This window comes from Drosophila persimilis, unplaced genomic scaffold (assembly GCF_003286085.1).
Source record: "Drosophila persimilis strain 14011-0111.01,24,50 unplaced genomic scaffold, DperRS2 tig00000191-arrow-pilon, whole genome shotgun sequence".
Taxonomy (NCBI): Eukaryota; Metazoa; Arthropoda; class Insecta; order Diptera; family Drosophilidae; genus Drosophila; species Drosophila persimilis.
The window spans coordinates 2,599,350-2,619,462 of record NW_020825298.1 but is presented as its reverse complement, the minus strand read 5'-3'; the positions used below and the strand labels follow the sequence as shown (position 1 = coordinate 2,619,462).

Genomic DNA, 20,113 nt, shown 5'->3' with positions numbered 1-20,113 from the left:
GTTTGGGCAATGAATTTCCATTTTGGAGAAAAGGCTTAAAGCTAAAATGAACAAATGCTATATGCGATGGAGGATGGCAGATGACATTGCATATTTGGAATGTTTTATCAGCGCATTATTCATTCGATAACGAACAAAGCAGGAAAGGAATGTTCAAGAATAACCAACGCAGCAGCCTTCGGGAGGATAGCAATTGAGTTAGAGAACACTAGACTGGTTCTATAATCTATGTTTATTCATAGGAAGATAAGAGAACGATCTGTGTATTAATTAGAATCAAGTGCACAAAAACCCCCGACTATTAAGAGTATCTGTAAGATTGGAATGCCTGAAATTTCGGTTATAATCATGAGTCATCACATAGATGTATATTCCCACAAGAAGTGAGCACTTCATACACACATCTACACGTCTATAAGACAAACTGAAATGTGATTCACCCGAGCATACACCCACTCCGTGGATTTCACAACCACTTCAGATATTTCCAGGGACGCCACGGCCATAGCACGTAGGTTCCACTGGTCCAGATACATTATCATTATCGAACATCTTCTATTCTGTGTGCTATCGGCAAGTGTCAATGCCAGTTATCTGGCGTGAGATACAATTACCCACCGAAATTGATATAAAAGCAATGCTCAGCAAAAATGTCCCAATCGAATCGAATCGAATCGCTTTGCGTTGCGTCGCGTCGCATTCCAGTCGCAGTTTCAATTTTACAGAACACAGATACAGAATGGAGCTCCATTGGTTGTGTGGCACCACCTTGTCGCTGGTACTGCTGCTTTGGGTCTCACCTGTCCGCTGCCAGGCGCAGTGCAATGCGGGGACAGCCGCCCGCCAGAAACGCATTGTCATACGCAGTCCGGGAGCGGGGCAGCTGGGCGAGTTGGACAGGTGCCAGTACCGGGTGGCGCCATGGAGCATCCAGGTGTGTCAAGTGCGCATCGATTTCGAGCGGCTGGAGCTGCCGCAGCCGCAGCTGAACGCCAGCACGGGGACAGTGGAGTGCGGGGACTTTCTGCAGGTTCAGCGCTTTCGCCTCTGCGGCCGCAGCAGCGGACAGCACCTGTACGTGCCCCTCCACCGGGGTCAAGAGCTGCAGCTGCTCTTCGTTCTGGCCACGCCGCTCTCCAGGCAGCAGTCCACGTGGCAGATGACCCTCACCCAGCTGGAGTGCCCCCGCGATTCACTGGCAGTGGCCAACGCCCCGAAGTCGGCGCTAGAGCAGCCCAGAGTACGCCCCTTTCTGCCGTTTATGAGTAATCTCCTGCCAAGGACCATTTTCGGCGGAGAGACGGGCATAGGCTCTGGCCAGGGTCCAGCCGCACAGCTCATCCAGAGCTTGCGCTCCCCTTCGCAGGCGGATCTGGAGCTGCTGGCTCCGATGGGCTGCGATCAGTACTGGAGGAGCCAGACGGGCGGCATCGTCAGCTTCAACTTCGCCGGCGGCATCTACATGCCCAGCATGCGGTACTCCATCTGCGTGAAGGGCGCGTTAGACAGTGAGATAAGGTATGGCAGATGCAAAGATAATGATGATGAGTCACCGCTTACCTATGTAATCATTTCCTTCCCTCAGCTACAAGATCGAACACTTCGAGCTCTCGAAAACAGACGCCGACAGGGCCGGGCCCGGCTATGATGCGGACTGTCGCAGCACTGTGCGAACGGCGGGACGCGTGTCCGACTATCTGCTCATACCCAACTCGTACGTGATCAACCAGCCAGAACTGCAGCCCACTTACTACTGCGGCAACGGGCTGGCGGGCCGGGAGCTCGTTGCACGTCCGCCATTTGTCATTCACTTCTCCAGCGATGCGCAGACAAGTGCATCCGAGACCGGCTTCCAGCTGACCTACGCGGTCCGGCAGTCGCAGGAGCAGCAGCAGCAGTTCCAAGTGGAATTGTAAATGCACCCAAATTGGCATAAATAAAGCCGTAGCATTAACTAAATCAACGCACACAAGTCATCCGAAATTGACATTATTAAATGCCACTGCACTGATACGAATACCCGCACAATGCCGGGGCCGGGGCCGGGGCCGAGGCATGGTCACGGATTTGCCTTAATTAAATGGCAGCTCCGATGGCATTGAGTACCCGAATCTATATATATTGTATGGACAAATAAATTATGGAAAACCCAGTGGCATAAATGGCATACGAGTATGCGGTCGGGGCAGGGCAGCTGTAATAGTAGCATCGACATTTGAATAGCAGCATATTTCATTTCATAGTTGATTATATCGATATATAGTACCTACAACAGCAATGTCCGACTGCAGGACAGATTCGGTATTAATGTCCTTCCAATTTGACAAATGCCTCACATTGGTTGAGCACTTCCAAAGCCAACAAATTGATTTTGAATTGCATATTCTCTATGACTTGCTACAAGAATGTTTGCAGGTTTTGTTCCACATTTGTAGAATAGTGTAGACATCGATTATCTCACAAGAATGTCTCTGTGAGCAGGGAATTTATTGATTTGAAATACGATACGAATTTTCCAAGATAAATCCGTATAAAAAACCACGAGCAAGTGTCAAAGTTGTCTACAACAAATTGCATCAGTTATATTTCCAATTTTATTGATGCCACAGAAAATATCTATTCGATATATTTCGAGTATGCATCATTCAGCTGTCAGCACTTGGACGATATGATTCTAGTTTTGACAGGTTTTTGGGACCACCCTAAGACCCTCAGACCCGTCTACAAATTCAAGCGACTGCCGTGCACACGTGGATACTCGTATTTACATATATAATTGCAGACTGGTGTAACGTGTTTGGATATTCCGGCGGACTATCATGCTGGTGGAATGGGAAACCATCCCATTACCGTACCCATTCCCATTCCCATGGCCATTGCCATTGCCAGCGCCATCCTTGCGTCCCTTTTCACACATGACTGCCGCAGCGGATGCAGAGGCATTCCAGGAGGGGACTCGCAGTGACATTTTGATGCCAGCACAGCTGCCACAATTGCCAGGCCATGTATTTTTAATGAAAGTTTAACAAAATTTCTGCGGTTTAAGTGCGAAAATGGTTAAATGCCCCAAAGGGCTTCCCCGACCCTGGGCTGCTGATCGATAAATTTTGCGGAAACGCATACGGAAGTGAAAAATTTGCGACTGAATTGATTGAAAACATTTGGCGGGACTGCAACAGCTGTGCATTAACACGAGGTAGGCAGGGAGGCTGCAGGTGCCCCGCAAAACGGATATAAAAGGGAAAGATGTGCATGCAAAATTGTACCATCATTAAAGCCATCTGCGTCCACAGGGAGAGGACAGTGTAAAGTGTCTGGTAAACAGAATGAAATTGCATTTGCATCGATGACCCGAACACTAGGCAAAATTGCCTTTCAAATATGCATAGTCATATGCTCCGCCAGCACGATGCCGACACAATGTGATGCATACTTTCAGGCGGCTCCCAGCAATGCCACTGCCACTGCCACTCCCACTCCATAGAAAGGACCTTAAGGACCATGTTCTGCGTCCCCTTCTAATGTTTCTATCCCCGGGCAGATTGTTTTTTTGCCACAGCAGCAAAATATGCTCCAGCATCTTGGACTTATGGTAGGGCCTTGGCTTCCAGCCAGGGCCCACATCTTAAAGGCGCATTAAAGTCCAGAGCCATAGCTTGTGCATCGCTCGAATCAAAACTTGAGAGCCCTTTATGATATCTTATCTGCGCCAGTGGCTTTCCATTGCAAGCCCTGTTTCGGGGGCACTTAATGCGGACTTCATTGAGGCACGAAGCAGCAATTAAAGCGCTCGACATGCACACAAATTGGGATACACATTGTGTGGCAAAGCTGAGGCTTCTCCGCAACATAACGACTGTTGGCCTGGTGCAATTTTAATTGCGGAATATTCAAACCGCCTGCGATCATAAAGCTTCCCAAAAATGAGATATAATAAAACAATTCCCGCATTCATTTAAAGTTTGCACAATGTAGCGTAAATTTCAGATTTCGCATGTTTTGGTTTTGAATTTCCCCTAATGGTATATGGTTTCCATAGCAGTGGCTGTTCTCTAACAGATTCTGCTCTGCAATTTTTTGCTCCTTCAATTAGCCAGGAGTTTGAGTACACTAATATATGGTTTCTGTACCATTGCCAGTGATTGTTTTCCTGTTTGGCGAATGCAAAGCTACGAAATGGAGATAAAACTGAAAACTACACGCATAAATACTGTTTGGCTACCCCGAGCTCCACCGAGCACAGTTTTTATGAACACTATACAGGGAAAAAAAACCGCTGGATTCACTGGCAATTCGGGGATTTTTTAAATTGAATTTTTAAAATTTTTCAGCAACATATTTCGAGGGCTGTTGTTTTTGAGCTGGCGAGCAATGGTGTATGTTTATTTAATCATTTTTTTGTGCAGATTTCCCTTCAGATGCTGTCAACTTTGTAGCGTCCTAGCCAACGCCAAAGGCCCAGTGCAATTTTCGCTGCCAACAAAATGGAAAAAGATGGCATAGAAAATTACAGCATAAATTCTGCCAGAGTGAAAAATGGGGGAACGCAAAAAAATGCAGCCGAACGGCGAACTCTGGAGGCAAAGCTGCGGTTTCAACATTGTAGTTAAAATGTCACAAATTATTAATTGCCCACGAATTTATTTAGCGGCCGGTTCCTGGACATGTTCCGATTAAGTTTAACATAAATGGTTTACAGCGAATATGAGCCACATATCTTCAGAGTTTTATAGAAATATTTGCACAGTCAATGAACACTGAAAGCAATTAAAAACGAAGTAAATTAACAGTTTCAGAGACTTAAAGTTTAACAAAAATAACAGCAATTTAATCATGAACACCCAAAGACTCCCCCGTTTCCCAAGTTCAAGGACTGCCCCGATAAAAACTGACCTCGTCATCTATGTATATCATGAACGCCTTATCTGTAGCTGGAAGACAAACATTTTCACTAACTTAAATGCCAATTAAATAACATTAAATTGTGCGAAAAATGAACCTTAACAAGCGGCTCTCGGGCCCAGGCTCCACCGAAGAAGTCCTTGAGCCGAACGACTGTCAACATGACAAAGGAAAAAATTAAGCAGCTAAACAGGGTTTTATAGACGGCCAACAGAAATAAACAAACAAGGCCATTGGAGTTGGGATCCAAAGGCCGAACCAGACCCAGAAGCAAACCGAATCCATAAGCCCAGGCAACATGACACTGGGCACACTCATGCTCTCGCCCGAAACCTACTCAGACTTGGCCAACACACAAAAGCCAAAGCCAACAACATAATCTACGGGTTGTCAGCAGCCCAAAAGACCATAAAGGCCGTGTCCCACATTGGCCGAGGAGAGGTGGCCCCCTCCTAGTGGGCGGGCACCGCAGAGCAAACAAATTAGTATGCAAGTCAGGCAGCAGATTAGGACACCGAAGTTTTTCGCGACATAAACGGACAGCAGTCGAAGGAACCGGACAGCGGGCAACAATGGCTCTGAGCAACCCCCTCCACCCATCTCTCTATTTGTGCTTTCAAACACTCTTTTTTCTTGGCTTTGGGGATTTTGTCGAAATAATGAAGTCGGCCACCGACGCGATCTGTTGCTTGTTATGCTCAGCGGGGAAAAAACCGCACCAGCATTACCAAAACTATATAGAAAAATGTCCAGAGAGTGTAGTCCTTGGGTACTCGATTCGATTTGTACCTTAGATGGAGGTGTAGGTGGAAGGGATTGTAGGGAAAATATACATAAAAAGACGGGAAGATCTATTTGTCCACCCTGAAAGTTGGACCCTACTTTTACCACATTTCCACTTGGTAAAGGACTCTTCCACGATCCACAGACTGTTTTTCAATGTGTCACAAATGAACCCAGGAATGAACACTTTCCACCATTGTGGAGGCCTAGGTATAGGCATTAAAAAGTATAAAAATGTCAGTCAGTCTGCGTACCTTGACAACCTATTCTGTAAAATGAAATGCGGTTGTCGTTGGCCTGGCATAAAGGCCATGTGGCTGCCTGACAGACTGGTCCTATCCAAACGGTACGTTTTTTTCCCTCCCTTTTCGAGGTTGTTTTTTTTTGGGGCGTTTGTTAAATTTTTCATTGAAAATTCCTCGCACAATTGCACATTGCTGTGGTTACTTGACACGGAAAAAAAAGGAAAATCCCCAAAATAGAAAAGGTCTTGAGCTCGAGCCAGAGCCAGAAATCTTATCTCTTTCTTCGAATTTGTTTCACAGTAATTATTATTCAAATAAAATTGCTATTATCACACATTCAATGTCAACATGCAAATAAATGGGGTTTCAACTGGAACTACCATAAAGTGCGTAAATAATAAATTTTATAAAGATACGCCCGACCATAAATCAATTGTTGTCCAAAGATTTTATAAAGAAAATGTACCAAAATGCTGTAGCTGTAAACCAAATACAGCAATGAAAGCAAATTGAAGTAAATACTCGTGTGTTGACATCCGTTTTCATTCGGTCCTGCCCTGCCGGCAATTTGTCAGGGTTCTGGGGGGCGTTTTATGGACTCAATTTTTGAATTAAAATATGCCAGAATATTTGCCACATATTTGTGTTTAAATAAAGAAAATTTGTTTATGTCCTACTGCATTTTGAATCAATAGCAAATAGCTTGAGGTTTGCAGTAAAATATAGATTCTTCTTATTTTTTAATTAATAATATTTTATACTGCATTTCCTTTCCTTAAGCTTAATCTCATTTAGAGAATGGATTACCATGTATTGGCTTATTATTATTTATGCCAGCAATTTATTCTAAATTTTGACATATTTTAGAAACTGATACTCCAAGCTCAAAATTGTTGGGTTTTTTTCCGGGAAATTCTTAAACAATGTTGTGTGTTTTATTGCCTCGTTGCTTCGTCCCCTGTACTTAAGTTACGGCCGACACATACTGGGACTCATATAATTTTCATATTTTCATACATTGTTTAACCTGAGCTCCGATCCGATCCTATCCGCTCCGTTCCGTTCCGTTCCGTTCGGTTCCCATCGTCCGAGCCCAAACAATGTGTGTGCAAAACGTAAGTTTGCGTGCTTGGTGCATATAAATTAGTCGCTTATAATATTCTTTTGGCATTTTTCAAATTTCCAGTCCGGTATTTGTTGCCCTGCCTTTGGTTTTGCCTGGTGAAAGAGTTCGTACGCCGTAAAGTATGCAGCTTACGTGCTCAAGGCCCTCGTCCTCGCCCTCGCCCTCGCACGTGGGACGGGCAGCACGAACGAAACAACAAAAAACAATTATTAACATATTAATAAATTTTAGCATATTTGAAAGGCCATAATTTTGTGTAATTCTAGATGCTTGCAGCTGGGCAACACCTGAACGAAATTGGATAATCCAGCCCCCCGGGAAAGTAATTTGAATTTTTTATGACCTCTCACCGTCTTTAAATAACTTTGAGTGGCTGATAGCTTTAAATAGTCCGCAAATACTTGCTATGATTAGCGAGATTATCGCCGGGTACGGAATAACCAGTCTTATCGGTTCCCCCGAGTGGCGTCGACTTGTTTGTTGTTTGCTTTCACTCCCTCAATGGGTTCGGGCCTTTGTTCGTTGTGCCATTTGTGGTTCCTTGAGACGTAAACGCCCACCGCCACCATGGTGAGGCCTACGAGGAGGAAGGCTATTCCCGTGTATTGGCCAATTTGTGGAACATTCAAGGCGAGCTAAAAATAGACGACAATAAGTTTTCCTGGAGATACTCTAAGGAGGGCTTACCTTAAGTGAACTTCTCAGATTATCGTCCATCTCTCCATGCAAGACCAGGGTAAAGAGGGGCGCATAATGATCGTAGGCCACATCTTTGAAGAAGCTAAGAAAAACACCCATCATCGTTGCCAGGAAATAGTACAATTAGCACTCACTCTATAGCCTCGTCGCGCACCACTCGCACACTAATCATCAGCTGTCCCCTTAGCTTCAGAGGTGCCCCCAGTGTGGGCTCCATTATCACATACATGGAGTGCTCCGAGGCATTTGGCTGCAGGCCAGTCGTGTTCTCCCTGAACATGCCGTCCGTCATGTGGAAATGGGGATGTGACATATAGAACGGGCCGTGATAGGTGGCCGGAGAAAAGTCCAGCACGCCGTTGAGCGGGCACTCGCGCTGGCCCACGCAAAAGCATTTCGTGTCCGGCGACAGCTGTCCGTTATCGAGGGTGAGTTCCGTGGAGACATAGCGCCAGGCGTCAATGCCATCGACGGTGACGTTCTCCGTGGGATACAGGTTTAGAAAGCGTCCTGTATCGGGCATAAATATAGAAGTGGGTCTGTCCCACTGTCGCTGCGGGGACCACAGCTCGCCGGTGCTGCCGTTGACCTTTCCGCACTCGCCCGCATAGTAGCCGGTGTGGTTTTTGCCCTTCCAAAGCAGCAGGTCTCCCATCCGGCTGCGATCTCCACGACCCGTGTGTATGGTGAAGTTTCCCTCGGCTGTCTTGGACTGGTTCCGCTGATAGAGCCAGCCGAAGGTGCCGCTGGGAACGGGCAGCAGCGGGGAATGCAGCTGCTCCACGAAGTCCAGGAGCTCGTTGTAGTACCCGTCGAAGAGAGATTCCCCGGCTGTTTGTCTTATGAAGGTGGAGCCACCCTCCCGATTGAGGGCAAAGTTCATTACCTTCCGAAGTACGCGTCGATACTTGCGTGAGAGAAAGGAAGCTGTCTGAAACAGAATGCGGGATTAGTGGCCTGACAGATGGTGGCACTGAGCCATTACTTTTCCTCTCACTCACCACAGCGGGAAAATCTGGGGTGACAACCACATCCTCGAGGGACCCATTCGATTTATCGGGCACAAAATGCCAAGTGCGTCGACCGTAGTAGGTCACCTCGGGCTGATCCCACTCCAGGTCCTCCTTCACTTTGTAGTCGCTGAACGTATACGGTCCCAGTTGCTCAAAATTCGGCTTGACTCCCTCCGTGTTCAGGTCCTCCGGGTTGGTCCAGTTGAACAGATAGAACGTACTGTACAGCTGCATGGGCGTTGCGACCCAGCGCTTGTACATGAAGGAATCTGGGGCCAGCGGCAGCATTCCCAGTATCCACTGACGCGACAAGCTCGGCCAGGCGGCGACCAAGACTATGCCCAGGACAAACGCCAGGCCCCCCAGGGCAAAAACCCAGATCTTCTGCTGGCGGACACTGCAACAATTGCAGCACATCGCGACGGATCGAATTAAACTGAGAAAAAACCCACAGTTTTTGGCAATATTTATATATTTTGGCCTGAAATTATACGAGATTAGGATTAATAAGGGTTTGAGTTTGTTTAGAGTGAGATTAGATTCCGCACCGACCCCCCTGAAAGCCAAAAAAGGCATAAAGCGATTATAATTTTTGTTTTTAATTTGGTGGAATTTGTATGCATTATCAGTAGTACAAATATTCACGACTGAGCGATAGGTACCCGTTCCACTCAAGAGTTCGGGGCTCCTAAAAGAGAATATTTCCTTAACCTGAGGTGCTCTTAATTCAGAAGCCATATCGGACTTGCTCTTTATGAATACTTTGTGTTCTGTTTACTATTTACATCTGGTTATAGTTAAATCTTTATTTTATTGATACGCTCTTAGTCTACTAAAAATCACAAAATAGTTGCTTCTACTCATTCCTGGGGACCACTTCTGTCTCGCTTTCAATCACCTCGTTGTCTCTAAGAGCAAGTCTGTCAGCCTCGGCCTGGCCGTACCACTTCCGTTTCCAAGTCAAGAGAGATCCAATGGCTATAAGGATGCAGCCCACACAGAGCAGTCCCACTCCCATATAGCGAGCAATAGAGGGCAGACTCAAGACCAACTGGAAAATGTACATTAATATTAGAAAGGTTTTCCTGTAGAGGATTGGTCGCCCACCTTCAGCTCGGAGGCAAGTGCCTTGTCGATTTGCGCTTGACTGGATGTGGTAAAGAGTGGGGCGTAGAAGCTGGGAATGCCCTTTAGGATGCTGTGAAACGATGAAAACAACTAATCAAAAGATCCCCAACCAAAGCGACTTTTGACAGTACTCACTCGATAACAGAGTCTTGCTCCATGTACAAAGTGATCATCACATTGGCGACCACCTTCAGGGGAACGCCCATTTTACGCTCCATTATGATGTAGAAATTGTTCTTCTCGTACTCGGGATCGAAGCCGGTGATCGTGTTGGCATAGCTCTCATCGGCGTACATAAAGTGATCCGCAGAGAGATACATGGGAGCTCCGTCGCCGCAGGGAGCCAGAGATGTGGCTCCGGAGGCGGGACAATCGTCTGGGTACCTGTCCGCAGGACAGTAGCACTTCATGTTCCCATTCAGCTGGCCATTGTCGAAGGTGTTTGGGGTCACTTCATACTTCCAGCCCTGGATGCCTTCGATTTCGTAGCTCACTCCCGAGTACTCCAGATTGATGATCCTACAGGTGTCCGGGATGTATATGGTGAGGGCCTTCTCCTTCGGCTCGTCGGGCACGAAGAGATCTGTAGTGCTGCCGTTGAGCCGTCCGCACTCGCCCTCGTACCAGCCCGTGTGGTTCATGCCCTTCCAGTACTTGATTTCCCCCATCTCCTTGATGTCGCCGACACCCGTATGCACCGTGAAGGGTCCTTCGAAGTCCTTCGACTCGTTGCGGTGCAGGAACCAGGCAAAGTGATCGTCCAGAATTTCAGGTGCCAGCGGATTGTTCAGATTCATGGCGTAGTGCAGGAACTCATCATAGAAGCCCTCAAACAGCCACTCCGAGGCGGTGTGGGTGGTGTACAGAGCTCCTCCGTTCGCGTTGAGGGCTTGGTTGAACATGACTTTTAAGAAAATATTACTATCCTTCATTGAATGGGCAGCAGCCTGGAAAACAATGGACTTTAGGGAACCCTTTGGTAGATATATCAAGCCACTCACGATGGATGGCAGGTGGGGGCCAGTGATTATATCCGTCTGTTTTCCGCCTGACATCTCCTCCTCCCAGTACCAAATACGTCTGGGATTGAAGGTGACTGTGCCATTGTCGTGCCACTCCAAGTCCATTTTCTTGCGTTCCTCCCGATAGACATAAGGACCCAACTGCTCGAAGATCGGCTTCACACCGTTGGCCTGCACTTCTTGGGCATTGGTCCAGTTCCAAAGGTACATGTGCAGGTATATGGGAATGGGCAGCTCCTCCCACTTCTCGAAGGTCTTCGAGGTGGGCGTTAGGGGCAGTTGCTGAAAGGAATTCCAAATGAACACTTCCCGAACTTTTCTCTGAGCTTCCAGCTCACCTTCATTATCAGCGTGTCCATGAAACTAGGTCCCCATATGACGGACAGGAGTCCTGAGACGCCCATCAGTGTCCCGATACCGAATACCCATACCTTCTGTTGGGTCACACCACAGCAACGACAGCACATATCGATCGATGCGAAACAAAGACTGCCAGCCGAATGCCAGACGATCAGAACCAGCCACCGTCTTTATTCATCGCTCGCTCGTCCACTCGATTATCCCCTTCTCAGCAGTTCAGTTGCTAATCTGCCTGTCTGCCATATTGCTTCGGTTTGTTTGGTTGGCTGCCCCACCCATATCGGTGCCCTGATTGTGGAGTAATTTAAGTGGGGCACTTAGCCGTACTGTAAGACCTTGATAAGTGCCGTCGATTGCACTCGACTTTTCGTGGGTGCATCGTTATCAGAGGCTACCTACTTGAAGTTTGCAAACAGGAACACCTGGCGACCGCACTGATGCACAGTGGGTGGAACGGATTATAAATATACATAGATTTAATTGTAATGAGGGGGAACGCTGTGAGTCGCAGCCTCCATCAGCCAGAGGGCGCAAATATCACGAATAGAGTGTGTGAGAGAGCGGGAGAGAGCGAGTAAGCGGGTGGACGGCGTTTTGTATTCACTGAAATTTAATTTCTTCCGACTGGCTTCCATACGCGACATTTTGTCCGATCTATTTTCCATCAATTTCCGCATTTTCACGGATAAAAACGCGGAGCTGACTTACGAACGCACGCTTTGACTGGTGAAAAGATTTGAGTGAGAGCGGTGCAAATGCGTTTGTTCTTTGCTCTCCTGCTCCTCTTCCTACTTGCCTTCACTCCTCCCACGCTCGCGGCAGCTTCTTTTGCGAAAACGAAACGAAATAAGGGAGACAACGAAACCATAACACAATTTAATGAAAAAAAAGAATTCATGCAAAAAAAATATGTTTATCTATATATATGTGAATTTAATATACATATATGTGTAGATAAAATTATTTTTTTTACATACATATATGTATCACTTATTGCCGCACTTTTCCTTTGTCGCGCTGCATTTCTGTTGCTATTTTGCCTTTTGCTGCGCACCCCGCCTTTGATCAAACATATTTTCTTGCACTAAAAACCCATATTTGTATACATTTGTAATTAATCACCGCATCACTCCACTGAACTTCACTTCACACACCTGCGTGATATTTTTCCCGATGGATTTTCCCCATTTTCCGCATTTTCTCGAATTTAAGCGCGGAGCTGACTTACGAACGCACGCTTTGCCGACGGAAAAATGAAAGTGAGAGCGCTGCAAATGCCGTAATTCTTTGATCTCCTACTCCTCTGCTCTCTCTCCCACGCTCTCTACAGCTACTTTTGCGAAAACTAAATGAAAAAACGGACAACGAGACAACAATATATTTTTGATTGTCCACATAAAAAAAAAGAATTAATGCGAAGAAAATATATATTTTTAGTTCACATATACATACATACGTATACATATATCACAAATTGTTTCACTTTTCCTTTCTAGATCTACTTTTTGCCGCCATTTTGCCTCCATCCGCACTTTTCTTGCATTTAACTTCACTTCACACACCTGCGTGACATCTTTCCTATGGATTTTCACCATTTTCCGCATTTTATCGAATTTAAGCGCGGAGCTGACTTACGAACGCACGCTTTGCCGACGGAAAAATGAAAGTGAGAGCGCTGCAAATGCGTTCATTTTTCAATCCATGCTTCTCTTTCCATTTTCTCTCTCTCCCACGCTCTGTTGGGTACTCTTGCTTATGCTTAATTAATTAATCAACTAATTTTATTAAATAAATTAATTTCATAAAGAAAGATCAATTAATTTAATAAAATTAAATAATTTCAACGTGAGCTGCACCTACGCCGCTCACTCTAACTCTCTCATCAATCTCTGCATCTCACTCTCACTCCCACGTCCACACACTTTTGATCTCTCTGTGAAGTAGCAGAACAAAATGACAAAGAGCATGATGCCATTATTGCAGGTGGTCCATTAACTCATTTGCGGGTTATTTACGCTCCGCAATGCTCTCAGCAATTGATTGGTGTGAAAGAGGAGCACCAGGTTTGCTGCTGTGCTGAGCAAAAGAAGACACGAGAAGAGAGCGCATTGCGAGAGCTGACCACCTTGCGTAAATTCATCATGAGCATAAGCAAAAGTAGCCGACGAGAGCGTGGGAGTGAGAGAAATGTTGAAGAAGAGAAGGAGATCGAAGACTGAGCGCATTTGCGCTCTCTAATTTATTTTCCAGCCGGTCAAAGCGCGCGTTTGAAAGTCAGCTCCGCGTTTAAATTTTGAAAAATGGGGAAAATGGTGAAAATGCATCGGGAAAAATGTCACGCAGGTGTGTGAAGTGAAAATTCAGTGCAAGAAAAGTGTTTGTCAAAGGGCGGGGGCGTAGAAGGAGGAAAAATGGCTACAAAAATGCAGATCTACGAAGGAAAAGTGCAGCGATTTGTGATATATTAATGTGTATATATTTGGTATATGTGCTATATGTACATACATACATATGTGTAGATAATCATTTATTTTTTGCATAAATTCTTTTTTTCATGTGTAAAACAAAATCATGTGTTATTCCGTATTCTCCCTTTTTTTCGTTTCGTTTTCGCCAAAGTAGCTGAAGAGTGCGTGGGAGGAGTGAAGGCAAGTAAGAAGAGGAGAAGGAGAGCAAAGAATGAACGAATTTGCGCCGCTCTCACTTTCATTTTCCCGCCGGTCAAAGCGTGCGTTCGTAAGTCTGCATCGCGTTTTTATCCGTGAAAATGCGGAAAATGGTGGAAATCCATCGGGAAAACTGTCACGCAGGTGTGTGAAGTGAAAATTCAGTGAGTAATCCAGTGATCAAACATAAATGTATACAAAAACGTGTTACAAATAAAATGTGTTATTGTTTAGTTGTCTCGCTCCTTTTTTTTTTTGTTTACATGAGATCCAGTAGTGTGTGTGTGCGGGTGCTTGAAAATTCGTCAAGTTTCGTCCCTTTCCCACTCCCACGCAGTAGTGTGATGCAGTGAAGAAGAGAATCAAAAAGGAGAGAGTGCTCTCATCCCAAGCGAAGTTTATGGTAGGGTGAGGCATTCCCAATACCCGCTGATCTGACTCTCTCTTGCTTGGTGTGTTTACACGAACTTCCGCCCACTAATGCCTCACCCTAAATTAATATGCGTTAAATTTGTGCTCTTATTGGAAATCATTTCGTGCGTTTCGCTGGCGGTTTCGGTGCGGTTTTCTCGTAATTTCGAAGTCGTCGTGCGGTGTCTCCCTCCATCAGAATCGTTAGAGTCGCATATGGAACACCAGGATAAGATTTCAAAACGGAACCAGATTATGGGTAAGAATATCTGCATGCACTTTCTTTATTTTATCTAAAATTAAAAAATGTGGCCAAAAATTTTGTTGCAGCAAAACATGTTGTTTTTTGTTTTGAGAGGTTTATAAATGTTGTTATTCAAAATAAACAAAAACGATTGATAGCTTCCGTGATGCATTAATAATCGAACAGATACCAAAAATCTATTTCGGAAATTGAAAATGGAATTAAAATAAGCTACGAGTTCTAGGGGTGGTTAAGCCCACTGTGCGACGGTGCCCAATGAATGGAAGTATTCCAAATGCTGTCTATAAATATTCATAAAATTCGTGTTTTTTATTATCTGGAAATTGTTAAGTGGGGCTCTTCAGTGGCCAGAGTCTAACTGGTCTGACTAAACCTATTTTAAAACCAATCAGAACTGTAGCTATGGTCAACTATTTCCTAATTGAGTCCCCGCCATCTTATCGCTTATCACCCTCCGGGTTTGAATGCAGTTTTCCCACCGCACTTATTGGGGGTGCCATAAAGTTCAAACCGATTAAAGAGGATAATCTAATCTTCTTATCAGGGCCCCGGTCGATTAGGGCCGTGCAAAATCATTTTGCGAATTTGTTTGCCAATCCATAGTGAGTTGTAGCATTTCGGGTGGATGAGTGTGCCCTGTACTCACAATAATTGGCCACAATTCGCACACGGGAGGGGGGAGTGATAGCCGTCGTGACTGCCGTAAACCGTGGCGGCTAATTGAAAGCGCCAAAGGCCATGTGGCACCAAAGGATTTCCGATTTGCCACTGAAAACGGATGTGCGATGGAGGAGCTCCAATCAGCTCTGAAAAGCACGGAATTATGCTGATGCCAGAAGAACCTTTGGTTATTGTAGTATTAAGTGCATTCCAGGGGCTGCCCATTGTCAGGCATTGTCTGATTCTGTAAGGAACAGGATCGCATTCTGTGTCTATCCCAAGGAAGTACCATTTAATTAGCTATTTTCCAGACTGGCAAACACTCCTGCCGAGTATTAATTTTGTCTGGTTCTGAAATTACTTGGCCGCAAAACTAGGGCTTTGTGTGGAGTGCAATGTATGGGAGTTGTAGTTGATATCCCCATTGCACTCCGATAAATACATAATCTGTGAAACATTGCCCAGGGGGCGGGGAAAGGGGGGGCTGCATTAATTAATGCATTCACCATCCGAGAGTGTGTGGGTTTTTGGCCAATAATCACTGCTGTCCATCTTTGGAGGGCGTGGAAAGGCATGGTGGAGGCCTCAAAGACTCGATGGATGTACATTTTGTCCATATTTAATGGTTTGTTGAGTTATATTTGTAGTACACATACATACACACATATTTGAATATTGATTTTGCTATATAGAAAGAGTACGACGCACGACGACTGCAGTACAGAACATTTTCAGCAACATCAGCTTTTACAAAGGCCTACAAACATCGGTTAAACATATAGAAATACGCAGTTGAGGTAATCGTTTCCGTTTCCGTTTAGGCCTCCACAGAGCCCTCGGCTTCCAGGGCCTTTCGGTTGGGCTGCAAACAGAGCAGAATTTAATATATTTTACTTATGTTTCCGTTAAAGATATCCCCCACCTTTGGGTGCATCAGAATGAAGGGCAGCTCAGCGCAGAGCTCGCCGCCGAGGGCTCCCAGGAAGAGCTTGACCTTCACGGCATACGAGACGATGATGCCAAAGGCATCCCTGGCATCCTGACTGGCAATCCTGCAGGGACGATTAGAATATATAGATTTAGGCGATGGCGATGGCGATGCGATCCCTCTACTCACAGTGTGGTCGATGCCAGGGCTGTGTCCTTGCGCTTGACATCCCCCTCCACGGCGATGCCCGCCCGATCACAGTTGGCCACCAGAGTGGGCACCAGGTACATGACCTTCTGGAGGCTGGAGCCCGGGTTCAGGGGGCAGCCCTCGCTCGTCTCCATGAAGGCAATCGTGTTGCGGAACTGGCCGTTCTGGAAGAGCACCACGTCGACGCCCTGCTGGACCATGGCCTTGACCTTCTTGACCACCTTGTTGGAGTTGTTGCGCACACAGATGTTGACCGAGATCTTCTCGCCGTGGTGGTACAGCTGCTTGTCGAGGGTCACCTCCAGCTCCAGTTCGCCGGGCGACAGCAGGAAGTCCTTGCGGACGACGGTGCAGGGCTGGATGCCCTGCTTGGTGGGGGCGTACTGCACCTTGCGGATGCCCAGGTTGATGGTGCTGCGGCGGTGCGACCTGTCGCAGTCGCTGTCGCCGGTGAAGATCTTCACGAAGTACTGGACGCCGCAGGGCTGGCTCTCGTCGCTGGCCTTCTGCTGCAGCACCACCGAGGCCGGGGAGCTGGGCGGCATCTGCATCACGAAGGGGTAGGCGTTGGAGCCGAGCTTCTTCAGCAGCCGCTCCTGCATCTTGGTCAGCTGGATGTCCTGCTTCTGCGGCGGGCACACCTGCTGCGAGACCAGCGTGAGCTCCTTCTGGAAGCGCAGCCCAATCATCTCGTCGTCCTCGCGTCCATACCGGAAATTGCACACCAGCTGCACAAAGATCTTGCGGTTCTGGCGCACGTACTCATCGTCCAGGACCACGATGCCGTCTGCAAAGGGAAGCCTAATTAATTGGCCATTAGAGCACCGCGGCAGTCACGTATCCGTGCCGGATTCTATGCTCTTCTATGGTCACGTAACTAATAAGCTGCTTTTGTTGGTAATGCAACCATCAGCGTATCTATCAGGGGTTGCATAAATTAGGGCTTAATTTAATTAGGTCTCAGGGGGGGGGGGCCCACGAATGATGCAAAAAGGTGGGGCAGGATCGTTTGAACTGCTTTGAAAGCCAACTGAAGTGATAATCCCATTCAGGCGGTGATGCCTTAACGACGGATGATGGTACTCCGGATGTATTCACGGTCTACCTACCGATGGGCTCCACCTGCGTCACGGAGTCCACGAACTCGCGCCTGTTCATGTAGAGCGTGATCATGTTGTTGGGGGCACATTTCTTGAACACCTTGAAGTTGACCACCATTCTGAAGCTGTTCTGCCGGAATCTATGCGGGGGAAATATAGTTTCGCGCTCGTCGATTGTGATACGCTGCGTTGCGTCGCTCGCGTCGTTATTGGTGAGCGCCCGCCGGCTGTCCGGCCTTTATACCCGGAGCCCTGCTGGTCCACTGCACCTGGCTGCAAATTCAATTAGCCGGCGCTGGAAACCGACCAAAATGCTGACGCTCTGCCCTGCTAGGGCTTCCCGGCCGCGTCTTTGATATTGACATTGCAACACGCGTGGAAAATCGATGCCGAGGGGGGGCCGTACCACACGGCGTATTAGCAATGCCAGAAATACTCGGAGCAGCCACAGCCACAGCTCAGGCGTTGTGTTTTGGTTTGTTGTTTTCCCCCTTGTGTCCAGCGAATGACGCAGTTGCACAGAAATATTACCTGGCATTTCCCTAATTCAATTGAGGGTTTTTCGGGGGCAGGTGGAGCCGCTTTAAAGCCAGGAACTGACTTTGGAAGACACTTCTGCGCATTCATTTATGCAAAAATATTCCAGACACAGCGCCCTGCCCCACTGGTTCGTGCAACGAAATCGCATTAGCATTAAGCAGGCTGCTCAACAGAGTCAATGAACGTAATTATTATACTCCTGACATTCAAAATATGAACAAAGTTGTGTGAAATATATTGTTCTTTATTGTGCCCGGCCTGGGTCCTGGGTCCTGGGCCCCAACTACTGCCGGCCGACAGTCGCCTTGGGCCCCACAAAACCGACAATGAGGCCCTTAATAATAGCAAAACTTTTGCACTCTCGACGTGTGAGCGGGGCCCTGGCCATGGGGCTGGGATGTCCCTCATTTAAATACATTACAAGTGAACTTTCGAGAGGCGTTGATACGGGCAGGGCCCCCCCCCCACTGCCGGGCCATATGCTGGGAATTGAGTTATGTGCGAGCTGAGGGGGGGCTGAGGGGCAATTAAATTCAATCTCCTTAAAGGTCTCCCTTCGAGTCCAGAGTGCCGTGTGGCTGGGGCGGCACAAGCACAATCGACAACTCAATTGAGCAAAAGGCACCTAAGCCGTTCCATTCCTCATAATTCCTCAAACGAGTCTTAAAGCAGGACCTCCCAGCAGAGGCAGAGGCAGAGGCCTGCCCAACCCAGCTACATCCCAGCTAATTTGGGAGATTCAATTGCCTGACCAAAGCGAGACAATAGCCTCGGCCAAATTGCATTGCACAATCAGCGGGATTGCCAGGGACGGGCACAGTCTGACACAGTCAGAGGCCCAGGCCCAAGCCCGGGCACAGGAGGCATTGAAGCCACTGCAATTGTCGTTGGGCAAATTGACAGCCAACTGGAGCCACAGTCAAGGCATTACGGACCAGAACTCACCTGCAAAGAAGGCAGGAAAGCCGCAAAGTTAGCCGCCAAGGCCAGAAATATCTCTCATCTCATCAGCCCGATCCTGATCAGCCGATCAATAGCACGGAAAATTGCAGCCATGAGCCAGAATGTTGTTGTCTTATGGAAAATAAAAGCGAAAGCAAACAAAATTGGCAACATTGCCGCACCCCCCACGCCCCACGCCCCCCCAACCCGGCGACAATCGACGTTGCCTGCTCGCAGTGGCTGCCATTTCCAGTTACCATTAGCCGAGGGAAGGACATGTCGCACCCTCGAACAAAAAATAGCAGGAAAAAGCCAGGCAGAGGAGTGCAACGGTGGAGCGACTCGACGAGCGGGGTACCTGGTAGTGGAAGGCTCCTCTGGAAAGCAGGGAGGATGGTACTAGGCTCCTCTGGGAAGTAGGGAGGAGGATGCTCTGGCAGAAGCCCTTGAAAAGACCGCCAAAGTTTTGAAGACAGAAAGGAGCCCAATTGCTGATCCTGGCGGGAGTCCCATATACCCTTCCTCGCGTCGAATACCCGCTGCAGGAGCAAGGAAAAACTGCTCCTGTGCTGCATGAGCGAACTTGGCAGAGATGTCGTCGACGTCGCTGTCGCCATTGCCATTGCCATCGCCATCGCCATCGTCTGACGATGTGCAAACTGGCGGAGTGACAGCAAATGGCGCGGAAACTGTGTGTACGCCAGCGTCAACTAATCGTGGGTGAACAAATCTTTATATATACAACCAACCATCCATCCATCCATCCATCCATATGTATATCTGTGCCGCCGCACCTTCCAGCCCACATTCAAGGCTCTGCCATGACGTCTGTGGGGGTGGAGGGCCTTCGATTGCAGGTGACTATGACTCTGGCTTATGCGCTGGGCGTTGACTTCTAGCCGTCACTGTGGCTCTGCCAGTGGTGTGGTATGGAAGGCAATGATTGCTTTGACTTCTGAATGAATGGCAAATCAATTAATGAAACCCGAGGGGAGGAAAAGCCCCATCGAGCCTTTGGGGGGCACAGCATTGTCTACAAAAAAGCCCGCAATCTTTTGGAAATAAATGTTAAAATATGTGTAGTTTAAAGGCCTTACATCCAAGAATTCTAAT

General features: G+C 47.3%; 4 protein-coding genes across 4 annotated transcripts; 1 reads left to right on the top strand and 3 right to left on the bottom strand.

The window, feature by feature from the left end:
- The first annotated feature begins 715 nt into the window (after window positions 1-715).
- LOC6595710 lies at window positions 716-2,138 on the top strand. The gene is made up of 2 exons (XM_002020710.2): window positions 716-1,518; window positions 1,586-2,138. Exons 1-2 carry the CDS (start codon window positions 740-742, stop codon window positions 1,914-1,916), a joined length of 1,110 nt encoding a protein of 369 aa, XP_002020746.1. The 5' UTR covers window positions 716-739; the 3' UTR covers window positions 1,917-2,138.
- Window positions 2,139-7,444: 5,306 nt separating this feature from the next.
- Window positions 7,445-9,185, bottom strand: LOC6595711 (protein croquemort). Its single transcript, XM_002020711.2, has 4 exons — window positions 8,757-9,185; window positions 7,890-8,686; window positions 7,744-7,837; window positions 7,445-7,691 (listed from the first exon to the last, which is right to left on the bottom strand). The coding sequence occupies exons 1-4, from the start codon at window positions 9,183-9,185 to the stop codon at window positions 7,503-7,505; spliced, it is 1,509 nt and encodes a 502-aa protein (XP_002020747.1). The 3' UTR covers window positions 7,445-7,502.
- A 351-nt stretch (window positions 9,186-9,536) lies between these two features.
- Window positions 9,537-11,416, bottom strand: LOC6595712 (protein croquemort). The gene is made up of 5 exons (XM_002020712.2): window positions 11,257-11,416; window positions 10,898-11,200; window positions 10,032-10,843; window positions 9,876-9,966; window positions 9,537-9,819 (listed from the first exon to the last, which is right to left on the bottom strand). The coding sequence occupies exons 1-5, from the start codon at window positions 11,383-11,385 to the stop codon at window positions 9,625-9,627; spliced, it is 1,530 nt and encodes a 509-aa protein (XP_002020748.1). The 5' UTR covers window positions 11,386-11,416; the 3' UTR covers window positions 9,537-9,624.
- Window positions 11,417-15,883: 4,467 nt separating this feature from the next.
- LOC6595713 (phosrestin-2) lies at window positions 15,884-17,715 on the bottom strand. The gene is made up of 4 exons (XM_002020713.2): window positions 17,528-17,715; window positions 16,398-17,205; window positions 16,203-16,332; window positions 15,884-16,142 (listed from the first exon to the last, which is right to left on the bottom strand). The coding sequence occupies exons 1-4, from the start codon at window positions 17,634-17,636 to the stop codon at window positions 16,098-16,100; spliced, it is 1,092 nt and encodes a 363-aa protein (XP_002020749.1). The 5' UTR covers window positions 17,637-17,715; the 3' UTR covers window positions 15,884-16,097.
- Window positions 17,716-20,113: the final 2,398 nt, after the last annotated feature.